Here is a 15,191-nt window from a genome sequence, read left to right on the forward strand (position 1 = left end):
AGTAATAAAATCTTTTCCATATGCTGAGTATGTATATCTTATACAATTTTAATAAGTTTATCATCGATTAAGCGAATTAATTTTTTGTTTATTTCTCTATCAAAATAATTTGCGTTGTATAAATTTAAATGTAATAGGATACCACATGCTACCAATTAAGTTTTTATTCCGTTTTTCACGTTAATATTATTGACGAATTATATATTAAAATAAGAACGTTATTACTATTATTGTATCATTATAATTTTTTTGATTTTATGAAATTAATCGTCTTTTATTTGGAAATATAGTTTTTCTTTTAACAGAATTTCAACTTGAATTAATTGTATATTAATTTGTTATAAATTAATATAGTAAGGAGTAATAATATTTGTTGACCTTTCATTAAATTTATTTTAATCGTACATTTTATTAAGTTGTACTATTAAATAAATATTTGTTTTCATGTTTTTTTTATCGTAGAAAATTTATATTAGGAAAATTCAACATTATGCAAAACTCATGATTTTCGTGAATCCTATATATATATATTATATTATAATAATAAAATATATACGAATCATGGTTTTGTTAAAAATGTACTTTTTAATACTTTTCTAGTTAAGAAAATAAAAAAATGAATTTGTTTATGAAAGAACGATAACGTTACACATACGAAAAATTAAACGTTATCGTGTAATTTTAAATATAACTTTAAGTTTATAAATTTAAAGTTTAAAGTATTTTATTGTATTATTCACTTTTTGTTCCGCTATATGTCTTTTCTACGTCTTTTTTTTTATGTTAAATGTTATAGTAAAGGGTAAAACAATAATAATAATAAAAAAGGAACAGAAGGTTTCGCGTTTATAAATAATTTATTGACCATTGGTAAAACATTTCGCTATATAGATAATCATCATAAATAACGTGTAAAGAGAGGAGGTGTATACTGTATATAAAATGCGTATTCTTAAAACCGATAATTTTCAGTAGAATATACACATTATAATTATCCTTGAAATATACATAAGTGTGTATGTTATTAAATTAAGATATGTGGTGATTATCATTTATAAAATGTCTATCGCGTGGTGAATGTGTTATTCCCTTATTTTTCTTTATTTTTCTTTTTATTTTTAATCTTTAATGTGCAGTAATTACGTGCGACTCCATTACGTTTTCAAGGACCGCCAAAATTCGAACTTTCGCGACAAGTGTAAATTATTATAATATTAATTCATAATAATTCCTAACAATTAGGCGCGCGAATAAATATAATTTGTTTACATAATATACATATATTTATATATCGATATTCTTAATTTAAGCAGAGTATTGAACGATTATTGCAGAAATCAATAGATACGTTCATCGATCGTAAAACTAGAGTAGCGATCACGTATGTATATGTATACGTGTGCATGTATACGGAAAATATATCGTTTTTTTTTTTCATAAGTTGTTACCTTAAAGAAAATTGACTACCACCGTGCGTGCGATATATTTCGTGCGTAAATTCTAAGAAAATATCGCTTAAAAATATCAACGCACACGCAGCTTGCCAAAAAAAAAAAAAATCAGGACACGTAAGAAAATGTTAGAATCAACCTTCTGTGACAGTTCTACGTTAAATTATTGATCCAACCGATCTTTGTGTTCTTGGCATTTTTTTATTTTTTTTTTATTTAATATCGATCGTGTACAATGGAATCTACAAAAAGTCAAAGATGTCCAGCATCTAAGGCTTTGTTTATATCACTGACTAGCATGCCAAGGATTGGTCTGTGTTCAGAATCTTGTCTAAAGACCGCATCTAAAAATTCAGGATTTCTTAGAAAATCGAAAACTTGATCGCACCGATCCTGAGATTTATCTGTTAAATGAGGTTTTATTAAACCCTGTATCGCAGATCTACAACGCTCGAGGGATCGAGTTAAGTACGCTTTGTCGAAACTAAACTCGAGTTCATAGAAGGAGACAACAGCCATTGCTACTGCTCTCAAAGCTGTCCTGATCTCAATAAGTTTTGCATCATCTGCTGGACCGAGCTGTTGATTACGTTGCAACAGCCCAACCTGTGTGTATTAAAAAAAGTGAACGAACGAGATCTACAAATGAAGCCATATTAGATATATTGCATTAATCACTTGCGTTTAAATTAATTGACTCAAGACCCCGTTGCATACCCTCCTCAACGAGTTTCTTACATTTTGCAATCTGAGAGAAGAACTCTGAACTGAATAAGTAAATAAGATATAATCATCTTTCTTTTTATGGTCTGCTTAAATATCAACATTTAAAATTACATTCATTTATTCCAACGCAAATAATTAATCCTTTAAAAATATATTTTCATCTTCGCGTTCCATTAAATTACTTTTTCACTATTTACATACGAATAATTAATATTATATTAAATATAAATTAGCATTATATATAATTTTGTATATAAATACGAGGAAAAAAGAACGTACAAATAATTGAATGTTATTGTAGATTGGTTTAACATTATAAAATAGAACGAAAAATATATTTTTACCTTGATGGATAATTTAACGATATTCTTAAGAACTTTCTCTGGTTGTTTTTTATCCAAGTTTGGATTATTCTTCGTCGCTCTTTCCATCAACTTGTAGAGATTGTCTAAGAGTGAAGTTGTCGCGTCATCTATTAAGAGAGATCTTCCAGCACCAGTGGAGACCACTCGTCCTAATAGCTTCTTCTGAGCACGAAGACCCAAGTCTCGAGCACGACTTCCGGTCCCTCCGGCAGGATAAGTTCCACCACCACCAATTGTAGCTGCCGACTGCATCACTATAATTTATTTCAACTATTATTTAATAATAATTTTACAATTTCAATATACATAATACATACTTTTTCAATAATTTAACAGGAAATATGTTCGTTTATGTTCCGTGAAAATGTCATTTAAAAACGTCTTACAGTTGAACTTGCAAAATAAATCGAGTTGAAAGAATAACAATAGGTGGTTAAGTACAACACACCCTTCCGGTTGTACATTAATTTTAACAATGAGAGTTCTACTTACTGTTAAAATAAAATAGTACGCTTACTTTCTACTTTGAACTTGCATACATTTATGTATTATCTTTTTTCTAGAAAATTTAATAATAAAATTAAAAATAAATGAGTAAAGAAAAAAAGAAATATTAATTTATCAAAGTAATTTAATGAAATGATTATTTTGAATTTATTTTTAAACGTGTACTCTTTTGTTCTTTTTTCTTGGAAAAATCGTTAATTACAAATTGATACTATAACATTACATTTAATCTCGATTTCTTGTAGGATACGTATACCAGATTACAATAAATGATAGTCGATAAAACGAACTCACCATCAAACATTGGTAAACCGCAGTTTCCTCTTGACGATAACGGGATTGGAAATTAAATAACAAAAAAGGCAGTGGACTGTGAACGTTGGCCAAACTCAGATAAATCTAACTAAAATATAATGTATGAGAAAATAATTAATAACGTGAATAAAAAAAACGTAAAAAGAACTCGTATGTATTGAACGATAAAAAGAAAAGAAAAAAAGAAATGAATAAGTTCGATTGAGCGTGATAAAATGAATCATTCAAATAAATATATGAAAAATGCAACCCAGTAAATTTATAAAACAAAAAGCAAGATTAAGCAATTCGATCGATACAAATATTAAAAAATAAAAAATATTCGAACACGTGCAATACAAAATAGCAAATAGAAGCAAATAATGAATAGACGAAGTTAACGTTCAAATTTGAGACGCAGTATGGAGAGAGTGTGCGCGTTAAATAGATCTCATCTAATGTATGACGGAAGTAGCTGTATACCTTGATTGCAGTCGGTTACAGCTACGAGATGGTAGAGTAACCAGCTCTGTAATTCCATTACAGCCGTGCCCCACGCCACCTAAAAGACATAGAGCTTTTCTAAGCAATTATGAAGCATGTAATGAGTAAAGTCAATGCTCTGAAAAACCGCGAGGTAATTTATAAAACGATGGAACGCATGTAACGAACAAACATATTTATATATATATATAGTATCCGTATGTATGTATTTCTACTCGTATACACATATTCTACATTACAAAGAAGAAATATATACGTGATTACACATACATACGTACAACCTTATCTCTACACGTTTGCTGGTTTTAATCGACGGTCAGACTAATCAACTAATCGGTTCGTAGCCTCGAACGATGGTTTAGAACTACTACCTATTCTCCTCAGTTCTTACTATATCATACTTAGATTAGATTTTTATATAGAAATATCGTGATATTATTTCTCTCGATTTAATTTCTCATTTATGTATTTAAGATTACATTTTCAAGCAAAAAACAATTGTTAAAGAGTAAACATTAAAGTTATATCGAAAGCTTGCGATATAGGATCTATAACACGAGAGTAGTAAAATATTTTAATCTTATTAAAACAAGAACAAAGAGTTTTTAGAATCTGAAAATGATTTTTTTCGGTAAGATATAACTCGATAAATTTTCTTTTAAAATCAAAATTATTAATTATATATGTTACAACGTTTTTATTATTAGTCATCATTGTTGATGGGTGTCTAAAGTTAGATAAGTATCGTGTAATTTAATTCCAATTAATAATATCATCAAGAAAATGTATCCAATTATACTTTATATTTTTTCAACGTCAACTTTATTATTGTTCTCATTCTCTCATTCTCTTTCTCTCTTTCTTTCTCTCTCGTGCGTTTGCTTTTTCTATTTGCAATTTCTTAAGCGAACAACGATGTTCTCTTCTCCAAGAGACACACTTTTTATCCCTTAGATAAAATTCGTATCATAGATACACCCCAGCAGGGGTGAACGAGTAGTAGTTGGCGTCTTTATCTTTGCTATTCGTTCCTCTCCTCGTAGAGACAGAGGTGAATGTGACTAGGTATAGAATATAAGGTACACGGAGAGGAGCCTTTGGCAGTTGGATCGATTTGTAAGGAGCGTCAAGGCGAACCAGAGACTCTCATTCGACATTTCAAGAAAGACTGACATAACAATTGTGAATCTTTAATCTTAAAGAAAGAAAAAAAAACAAACAAAACGAATCAGGGAAAACATATAATCACAGATATGACTAATGTAAACATATTATTCGTATAATGAATGAGCGAGTAGTACACTGATCTAATATAAGATTAGAACTGATTCATCGTTCAACGAGAGATTACTTTTATCATTTCTATTTTTCTTTCTTTCTTTTCTAGTATTTTGTAATTGGTGATTTTGGTTGTCGTTGTTGAAAAAATTCGTATGATTTCTTATTCTTCTTTCTTTCCTTTCTATTACTTTCTTTTCCTTCTAATATCTTGCGATGATACGATTAAAAAAAAATAAAAAAATAAATTCATATAATATATAAGAAAAGAGAGGAATCCATGAAGTTTCGGAATCTTCCACGATCGATGCTTTTCTCGTGTAAATTAATGAGTCGTCTTTCACGGAATGTGAACACGATTCTATCTTTATCCTTCTATCTTTCTATCTATCTCTCCATATACATTGTATATATATCTTTCTTTCTCTTCTTAACATTTCGAGTTTGATAGTTATGCGCAAGAGATAGTCTCGCACCGATAACAAGGACTAGACGATCAGGAACACGGATGGTGGCCTTTGATCGATCGGGGCTACCTTTCCTTCTTCTTCTTCTTCTTCTTCTTCCTTTCTCTCTTTTTGTTCTCACATTTTCTCTCCTTATCTCTCTCTCTCTCTCTTTCTACATATATATATATATATATATTTATTTCTTTTTTCTTGTATCATCTTCTTTCACGAATCAGCAAAGACGCAGATGGTCGCGAAGGAACTTGAACAAGCAAGCACATCGTTTACTATTTCTTACTACCGCTCCCGTTTTATCCGAGCACTTGTATACTCAGTCACCCATTCAAAGGCGTTCTCATTCACTTTCGCAAAATGACAGCGATCGTACGTTTTCTCTCTCTCTTTCACTCTCCTTTTCTATTCCTTTTTATGACATTCCCATCCAACGAAGGAAGATTATTTTTTTCCCTTCTTTTTTCTTTTTCTTGCTGGAACTCCCGAGAACTGACATTTGTACTTATAGGATTTTTTTTCATTTAGTTTCTTTTTTTTTCTTTCCTTTTTTTTTTTTTTCTTTCTTCATTTCATTTCATATGATCCACGAGCGAGAGCACGCTAATCCAAGATTACAACTTTTAGTCTACCCTTCTATTCAACACGAGAGATTAAATTTTTTATATATATATATATTTTTTTTTGTTCCTTTTCTCTTTTTCCTCTTTCTCTCTTTCTAGTATTTCATAATCCACGATTCATCCATCCAGCGATCTCCGGTTTAAAATTAGGCTAATATCTACTCAATGCCAATCGATATTTTCTTTTTTCCTTGAATAGTAATGATCGTATAATATATTATTTGTTTTTTTGAAAAAGGAAATATCATTCGGTCGTTATCTACTAATACGAGTTTAACAAAAAAAAAGAAATTTATACGTATTTTTTGATAAGAATGACACATACGGCTTGTGCTCAGAGTTTTCTCCTATCGTTCATGAGTTATTACAATGAGTCAGATGTTACAATAAACCCCGCAGTGTTATTTAACATCCTACGTTATTCTTACTTGCGATATATATATATATATATCGAATATATTTGCATATACCATATATACATAACACACGGGATCATTTTTTTCCAATAAACTAACTTCGTAATAACGAAACTGTATTTGTAAGAAACCGATAATACGATTAGAAACATTCATTATTCTATCTACACATGTATATTATATAAATATATGTATGTATTTGCATGATGTGTGTGTGTGTGTGTGTGTGTGTGTGGTAAATAAAATATAAATATATGTATATGTGAAGAGTATCGTGTATGTATATACGTATGTTGTGTATGAGCTTTTTGTTTATGTTTGTATTCGGCGTATATGTATGTGTAATTATATGTTGGTATTTTATTATGTGTTCCAGTATAGAATATAGGAAATACATTGAGGTTGCTTTAGCCGCATATACTAGTTGGAATGTTTTACGTGCTCGTCATTTATCAAATTATTGAGATGTGTGCGTTGCAACGTAGAGAAAGTCCATGGCAAGGTCGATGAGCGAATTATTTGATTTGAAGCCAAGCGTGGACGTAAGAAATATTCCACGCGCTAAGGAAAGGAAGAAGACAAGGACGAAGTTTGCAAACGACAGTTATGACAATCATGTCATTTCTAAAATTAAAATTTATATCCTTTTTTTTTTTTCTTATCATTCGCCTTTTTTTTTCTTATCTCTTCTTTTTATTTTTTTTTTTTTTTATTTTCTTCTTTCCTAACAACGAGACAATCATTACTTGCACGTGTCAACAATTATTTTTACCTATACAGGGGAAAATGCTCTTTTCCTCGAAGTTTTTAACTTCCTTGATAAAAGAATATATTATCTAATCTTGAACAAAAAAAAAAAAATAAATGTAAAATGATATTTATTTATTTTCGGAGAACAATTCAAATTGATATATATATAGATTAAATTAAACAGTATTGAGAATATAAAGAATATAAAATAAAATGATATCCCAGATAATTTAGATATGATAATTTAAAACACGTGTTTTTACGTATAATAAAGAATTGTTTCGGCCTCGGAGAAGTTTTCGAAACTTTTCGAGGAAGTTATCGGGAATCTCGTAAAAATAGAAAAGATGAAAGAAGAAGAAAAAAAAAGAAATGAAAGGATAATTTCTAACACGTGTACAAGATTTATCTTATAAAAGAGGACTGTTTTCTTCTCGAGTTTCTAAATTTTTTTTTTTTTTTACATACATGCTATCAAATAATCTTGTAACAACAAAAAAAGTGAGAAGATAATTTCTAACACGTGTATACAAAAGTTAACTTATAAGAGAAAGAGAGAAAGAGAGAACTGTTTCATTCTCGAGTTTCTAAACTTCTCGAAGAAGCTATTGACAAAAAATGAGATGATAATCTCTAACACGTGTAAGAAGAATTTTTTGCGTAAAAGTATAAGAAGCTTTTTTTTTCTTTTCGAATTTCTCTAAGCTTCTCTAAGGAATTATGAAATCTTGAACACACACACAAAAAATGATAGAACAATTTGTATCATGCTTAACGAATTTTATCGATTCTTCGAAAAAGAAAAAAAAAAGAAAAGAAAAGAAAAGAAAAATAAGATGAAGAAGAAGAAGAAAATTGATGCATCTTCTATAATATTAGCTTATGTACACCGACCCATTTATAGTCTTATCGTAAAATTGTAGCCCTAAGGCTATAAAAACAAAGAAAATAAAGCAGGTCTTGTATGTAAGTAGCTACATCGTTATAAATCGAGAACTAAGAAGAAATATTACCACGAAGAAAGACTTTTACACTTTCTCGAACATTATCTCGAACTTAACGACTTCTCAAAGAACTTTCTTGGATTCCAGTCAAAAAAGTAAAAAGAAAAAAGACAAAAAGATTTTATATTGTCAGTAGGGAAGACACTAAAACGTAGGATCTAGCTACTCGTTTTGAGAAAACATTTGGATAACAACCATAATAAACTATTTATATCTACAATGAAAGAAGAACGTGCTTTACGAAACGATGCAATTGCAGTTAGTGTTTTATCTCGTGTCAACGTCTTTCGTATACAACGGGTCAAAATTTTCTAATTCAGAGAAACAAAATATTTCTAAGAAAAAGTGAATATATTTGTAGTAACCTAAGTTGATTTATTACTTTAACTTTTAACCAGTAGTGTATGCATTATATACACATAGTATATATATATATACATACGATCAATTGCATGAAGTAACTGAAAACATCTTGGGGATTTCATTGGATAAGTTCAAAGAGTAAAGAAGCAAGCAACCCTCCCGAAGTATGCTTTTTCTCTGCTGCCCTCGGTATTATTTCCTTTTCACTCTCCCCAAGATGCAGCTGTTACCAATCGACAGCTGTACAACCGTCACAAACCCCTCCTCGTTAAAGCGAGTATCTTTCTCGAGGATGTCCACCACCTGCCCTATCGAAGTATAGACTAAATTTTGTCTATGTACTTGGTAATTGTCTATGTATTTACTTCAATATATATATAATATTATATAGTAGCGTATTCTAATTCTAATAGCATAAAGTTATATGAGTTATGCTATATTAGCAGCTAATTCAATATATTAGTTTGGTCAATAAATTCATACGGTTTTTGCTAATTAAATAAATGACAAAAATCGTATAAATCTATATTATATTAGTAGTAATATAATATATTATATACGTGTAGATAGATATAGACAGAATATATATAAATTTAGATAGAAAAGGGACTCCACAGAAACGTAACGAACGCAAGATTATTAACGTTCATAAAAGGGTCACACGTTGATACCTTAAATACGACTTTTGAGACATCATTCTCCCCCTTGGGAAAAAAAAAAGTATATTCACATATACGCGGTGGCAGTTTTAAGAACACGAGGGTCCATACCTCGTTCTCGAAAAAGATTGAGAGAGAAAGAGAAAGAGACACGTGTCGATCTCACTTTCACGAGCTCAACGCGCATACCGATGTTGTAACTTTGAAACCCCTAGAAAAAGAAATAGAGAGAGAAAGAGAGAATATGTATTTTCGTCCCTTTCATACATATATACGTTTGTACATAGTTACATTTCTATGTATGCGTATATACGAATACGAAGCAACACCGTGTCATCCCTGAAAAGCATTCGTGAATTAAATTTGACGCGCATGCGCATAAATATGATACGCACGCGCGCGCGCAAACACATATACATATACATATAAAAGGAAGGGAGGGGAAAAAATAAAAGTGACGGTACCACGTTAATTAGGGCGAATCTTTAGCCGATATATTTATCGTATACCTCTCCTACGTACTACAACAACACCTGTACGTTTGTATGCACTCATTTATACCTAATACGTGAATTTGTGCTCGAAAGTTCAACTTCAAACGAACTGTAATTGTAAATCGTATCGAACATTTAATCGTGTAAATTAGGTTGCGCGTTATTTTAAAATCCCACATCGTTTATATACCTTTTTCCTTTTTTCTTTTCGCGTGCATTTCTGAATCGTTAGATTATTCATCGAGATAATAAAAAAGAGAGAGAGAGAGAGAGAGAGTGGGAGAGGGAAAAATAAATGAGATTGTATAACTTCGCTGTTTAAACAAAAAATCGATCGTTTCGAACGAACGATCGTTAATTTTTCAGGAATTTTGTATAAATAGACGAGATGTGTGCTCGGGTACAACGTGCAAAATGCAAAAAGAAGAAAATTGGTTGGAAAGAAAAAGAGTGAGAGAGAGAGAGAGAAAGAGAAGAGATAAAAGAGGAAGAAAAGGGTAAGAAAGAAGAAAAGAAAGAGAGAAAGAGAGAAAGAAAAGGCCGCTTGCGCGGTCAATGTGTTACGAAGCTGTAGTCAATTTGCAATGCGCATGCGCGCGGATGCAACAGAAACGGAGCGAGAGTAAGAACGGATGAAAAAACTGGAACGCTCCTTTTTTCTTCTTCCTTTCCTTTACTTCGCTATCTATCTATCTACTATCTATCTATCTACCTCTTTTTTCTTTCTTTTGATCTTTCTTCGTTCCATTCGTTTTTTTTTTTATCATCGTAATTATACGCGTATAACGCCAACAACAGTCTCATTCATTGCACGGTTTACTCATTTAATTAAACGATACTTTACATTAACGAGCCTACTCTTTGAATAAAGATTATCTTCATTGATCTGTCTAATAAAATATTTCGATTCGTCGCAGTCTTTACTTTTCAATTATTAATTCATCAAAATCACGAACATGAACAATGTGTATATTTCTACATTTGAACAAACTTCGCGGTATACGCGTATACACGTTTTGGCGGGAAAAGTGATTCTTTCAAAAATTCTAACGAGAATTGCGTGTTTTTTCTTGTTTCCTAGAATCGATTAAAAAATTCTATTCAATTTATTTCGTCGACGTTGCTATATATGGGAGGTACATTTAAAGTCGGTCGTTTGGGTTTTAATTTGAGATAGTAATGCAATTGAAAAACTATTCATCGCGCAGTGTAACACACTCGAACCGTTAAGTCGCTCCCATACGTGCGTGACACTGACTAAATAGATAATTAACCGGGACATTCCTGCTTCTAACTAAGCTATTTTATTTTTCTATGCCACAGATGGAATTTCCTCCTCCTCCTCCTCCTCCTCTTACAAAATATTACGACTTACGATGACAAACTCACGTTATTTTCCACGTGCAATCGATCTATCTGCAACTTGTGTAATTTTTTTGTTACAGGCAAAAACTCACAAATGGTTTCTACACTTTATCTGCACGCTATTCTTTTCTTTTCGATCAATGTGATATATTTTTGGTTTCTTTAATTTCGAATAATTGAGATCTAAAATCGATCGTCGCCTGGAAAGTTTTTTTTTTTTTGTTCTTAATAGCAGTAATTTGTTAGGAGAGAAAGAGGCCAATGAGGATTTAAATGCTAATTGTTTTTAGTTAGATAGTTCTTCAGTGTATTCTAGGAAAATAGAAAAGATAAAAGCGTAGTTTTAGGTTAATTAGCGGAATCAACGAAGCTTATTGTATGGCTCGTTCTTAAAACGAAGTACCTTGTACATAATTTAAAAATACGATGGATTTGTTAAGTACGCTGAATTATTGAAGCAATCATTAATATTCTTAACTATCCACTTCAATTTTTACAATCACGATAAAGCTTTCTGCTTAGGAACATAAGTAATGAACCGTTATGAATACCAAAGTTGTTCTCGTAAAAAGTTGTAGCTTCGAAGTTGAACTCGTGTGTATGTGTGCGTGTATTCGCGATCGCAATATTCTAAAACAAGTTTATTCGTCGAATAATACTGTGTAGTTTATAACTAACTGGGAAAGTGGATCTTTGTAACAATGAATGAATAAAAAAAGGGAAACGGAGAGTGTGACTCGGACCGAACAATAACCGATGAACAACGTACGGGATGATGAGTCAACGAGTGAATCAACGAAATAATAATAATAATAATAATAATATAAAAAATAAATAAAGTGAATGTTCGCTATTTAAATAGGCGTAGAGTTCGTTGAACGAAGAATCGATCTAACTTAGTTTTAATACTTCGATCGTTCAAGACTATATCTTCGATCAATTAAAGTCGGAGTAGGAAGGATTAAGGAACGATTGGGTAGGCGAGTCAATTTAAATCTATCGCGCGCACTAACCTCTGATGATGTTTTGGACCGCAGTCGCGACCCAACACCGACGACGGTTAAAAAATTCTTCTGTAGAGACGCAACAACGTCTCCGTCGTCGTCGGAAGAAAAAAAAAGACGCTTTAATAACGTTTCTTTCTCTTTCTATTTTTCTTTCTTTTTGTTTCTCTGTCTCTTCTATTTATCGTTCTTCTATTATATATTCAACTTCCGTTTTATTGTATATCTCGTAGATCGTATCAAATATCCCACGATTAAAGATCGCGAACGTGCCACAAATAAAGAACCGAGGCCACTAACTTTCGTGAAATAGTAGAGAAAACGCGTGTATTCTTGATCGTCCTAACACACGAGCGGGTCACACCACTCGCGCGAACGAACGTCGTCTGTTGTGCTTCGCGAACCTACCCTCGTTACCATGGGGAACTGTCGCCGTGCGAAATGGTAGGGGATAGAGGAACGAACGAATATTTCGTTTCGGATATTCTCGGCTATCTTCGGATTTCCCATACCTACTTCCTGTCGCGCCACAGTAGATGGCAGAGTTAACCATTTTTACCGCTGACGTCATATAGATCGAAGATTATCTAATACGCTATTCTTATCGATAATTGGTTCTTTTGAGTGAATATTGATAAATTCGATTAATTGAAAATTAATGATCCGCGATTATTTCTCTTTACGAAAGATTTAAAGTAATGATAAATTGGGCAATAAGTATAAAATTTTTTCATTTAAAATATCGAGTCATTGAACTGCTATTATTATAAAATTTAGAATTTAATAATTATACAAAAAACAAAATAATCTAATTCTTACATAATCTATAGTGTACTTAAATAAAATTTATTTTTTGTTATATATTTTCTAAATTATCTTTTATATTCGTTAATATAGTATTTAAGAATGTTTCTTTTTTTTCCTTTTTTCATTGTTTCAAATGAAATATTAATAAATTATAATGTTTCTGATTAGTATAGACAGTAATTGACTATTTTTAGAATAATGTTTCTTCAGCGTACATAACACAGCGGACACTATATATTTCAATATTCAAATTTAAATATACCATTCGATATACTTTTATCTGTGCGCTTGATATGATTACGAACAGTTCTTTCGTTTATATTATCATCACTGTAGTCGCCATGTTTCATGAATTTTTTGTAAATGTCTATAAGCTCGTTCAGAAATATTAAGAGCTGCATTTATTGAACTAAGTCCAGGCTCTCCCAATAGGCTCAAACCACATAATCCTACGAAGAAAAACAATTATATAAATAAGCTTATATAAGTATCGATATTATGTTATATATCTGTATTATTTTTTAATTTTCTAGTAACGAATAGATAACGTACCTAGATATGTATGTAAAGGATCTGAAGTACAATTATCAAACTTTGCAAATCCACCTACTAATGTATCTTGCGTTTTTAATAGGAATGCTTTATTTTCATCAGGATCTGACAATGATCCAACATCAAGAAGTTGTAATGTTGCACCAATCCAAAAACTATAACAAGTGTCGGATGGTTTTCCAGGTCTACCATGAAAACCACCATCTTGTCTCATTAGGCACCAGCGCCTTAATCTATTTAAATGTTCCACGGTCAATACATTATGGAGTTCATTCATAAGAAATAAACTTGCTATTGCGCAAAAGGTCGATCCTCCATGAGACTCAAGTCCGGGGCCTTGGCCAATTGCTCCATCGTATGACTATAATCATTATTAAATCAAAAAATAATACAATTGATCTAATGTACAATTAAACAAATAAATAAATGTCAACTTACAATGCTCCTTAAAATATAATCGATGGCACTTGATTTATTTACACCTGACCAATCATCCAAAATTGCAGAAACGCAACAAGCACAATAAAGAAATCTCATATCGCTTTCATATCCCATTACAATAGCTTTAAAGGATCCATCAGGGTTTTGACAGGCACGTACTCCTTCGATAACAGATTTTTTATCCACTCTATCTAATTTATCTCCAAGAATTACAAGAGTAACTAATCCTGTATAAGTTGTTGCTAAATGACCGCATTGATACTTAGAGGCCTCTTTTGGTATTGTTGTAGATGCTTGAAAGCCAGAGCGTGGTCCCGCTCCTGAAATTTGAAGTCTATAAATCCAGTCAATGACATCTGCTTTCATATCATCTCCGATATCATCCAAAGAATTTAATACGTCTAATCCAGATATAGCAAAAAACGCTATCACCGATCTACTGGAATCTAATTCTGCCAATCTACTTGGCATAATTTGTAATAGTCTTTGGAAATATTTAGCATGCTTCTTCTTTGCTAATTCGGGTAACATGATTTTTTTTTAATTATATTTCTTATGTATCAAACAAAAATCATATCTCTTTTTTCTTTCTCTCTCTCTCTCTCTCTCTCCCTCTCTATCTCTCTCAATTAAATTTGGTATATCAAAAAATGTATCCTTTGAACTCGTTGTGCGGACGTATATACATAATATTATTAAACAACATTTAGTTTTTTATCTTCATATTTTGCTTGTCAGCAATCCTTAAATTTTTTCGATCTACATATTTCCGACATCTTTATATGCAACCACATCTTTTAATAGTAGAGAAATAAATTCTAGTAAAAATACTTGGTTTATAATTAAAGATAGTCGATTATGCGATGGAACACATCACCATACATCGTTCTACTACTATGACAGCATGCTAACATTTGGGTGCTTTTTAAGTCTAACATGAAGACACAGCCATAATGTATTCAAATTTTAAATGTCTTTATATGAACTGTCACGATTGGTCCTTTCTCCTGTAGCATAATAAAATTCATTCTATTGGAGAATATTTCAATTGACTTAGCTTTATCTTGTATTCGCTTTTTTCATTGGTCACCACAAATTTAGACTCTTATTTGACTTTACTTCGAACT

The 15,191-nt window shown here is 31.3% G+C and overlaps 2 protein-coding genes across 4 annotated transcripts; both read right to left on the reverse strand.

The window, feature by feature from the left end:
* Positions 1–838: 838 nt before the first annotated feature.
* On the reverse strand, positions 839–12,354 carry LOC122524798 (tumor necrosis factor alpha-induced protein 8-like protein). 3 transcript variants are annotated; one of them, XM_043647232.1, is made up of 4 exons: positions 12,274–12,354; positions 3,827–3,905; positions 2,522–2,796; positions 839–2,057 (listed from the first exon to the last, which is right to left on the reverse strand). In XM_043647232.1, exons 2-4 carry the CDS (start codon positions 3,882–3,884, stop codon positions 1,704–1,706), a joined length of 687 nt encoding a protein of 228 aa, XP_043503167.1. In that variant the 5' UTR covers positions 3,885–3,905; positions 12,274–12,354; the 3' UTR covers positions 839–1,703. The 3 variants fall into 3 exon arrangements, with proteins under 3 accessions (XP_043503167.1, XP_043503168.1, XP_043503169.1); XM_043647233.1 differs by lacking the exon at positions 12,274–12,354 and adding an exon at positions 3,344–3,452 and having other exon boundaries at positions 3,827–3,907; XM_043647234.1 differs by lacking the exons at positions 3,827–3,905; positions 12,274–12,354 and adding exons at positions 3,344–3,452; positions 3,746–3,763.
* Positions 12,355–12,421: 67 nt separating this feature from the next.
* LOC122524797 (geranylgeranyl transferase type-1 subunit beta) lies at positions 12,422–14,991 on the reverse strand. Its single transcript, XM_043647231.1, has 3 exons — positions 14,062–14,991; positions 13,624–13,984; positions 12,422–13,520 (listed from the first exon to the last, which is right to left on the reverse strand). The coding sequence occupies exons 1-3, from the start codon at positions 14,593–14,595 to the stop codon at positions 13,399–13,401; spliced, it is 1,017 nt and encodes a 338-aa protein (XP_043503166.1). The 5' UTR covers positions 14,596–14,991; the 3' UTR covers positions 12,422–13,398.
* Positions 14,992–15,191: the final 200 nt, after the last annotated feature.

Source organism: Polistes fuscatus, unplaced genomic scaffold (assembly GCF_010416935.1).
Source record: "Polistes fuscatus isolate 324 unplaced genomic scaffold, CU_Pfus_HIC Scaffold8, whole genome shotgun sequence".
Lineage (NCBI taxonomy): Eukaryota > Metazoa > Arthropoda > Insecta > Hymenoptera > Vespidae > Polistes > Polistes fuscatus.

Excerpts from the sequence above, each read along its gene's own strand:
- LOC122524798 (XM_043647232.1), bottom strand. The coding sequence starts at position 3,884 with ATGGAATTACAGAGCTGGTTACTCTACCATCTCGTAGCTGTAACCGAC. Across the intron at positions 2,797-3,826 it reads TGTAACCGACTGCAATCAAG|TGATGCAGTCGGCAGCTACA; the intron begins GTATACAGCTAC and ends AATAAATTATAG. Across the intron at positions 2,058-2,521 it reads TCGTTAAATTATCCATCAAG|GTTGGGCTGTTGCAACGTAA; the intron begins GTAAAAATATAT and ends TAATACACACAG.
- LOC122524797 (XM_043647231.1), bottom strand. The coding sequence starts at position 14,595 with ATGTTACCCGAATTAGCAAAGAAGAAGCATGCTAAATATTTCCAAAGA. Across the intron at positions 13,985-14,061 it reads ATTATATTTTAAGGAGCATT|TCATACGATGGAGCAATTGG; the intron begins GTAAGTTGACAT and ends TAATGATTATAG. Across the intron at positions 13,521-13,623 it reads TCCTTTACATACATATCTAG|GATTATGTGGTTTGAGCCTA; the intron begins GTACGTTATCTA and ends TTTTCTTCGTAG.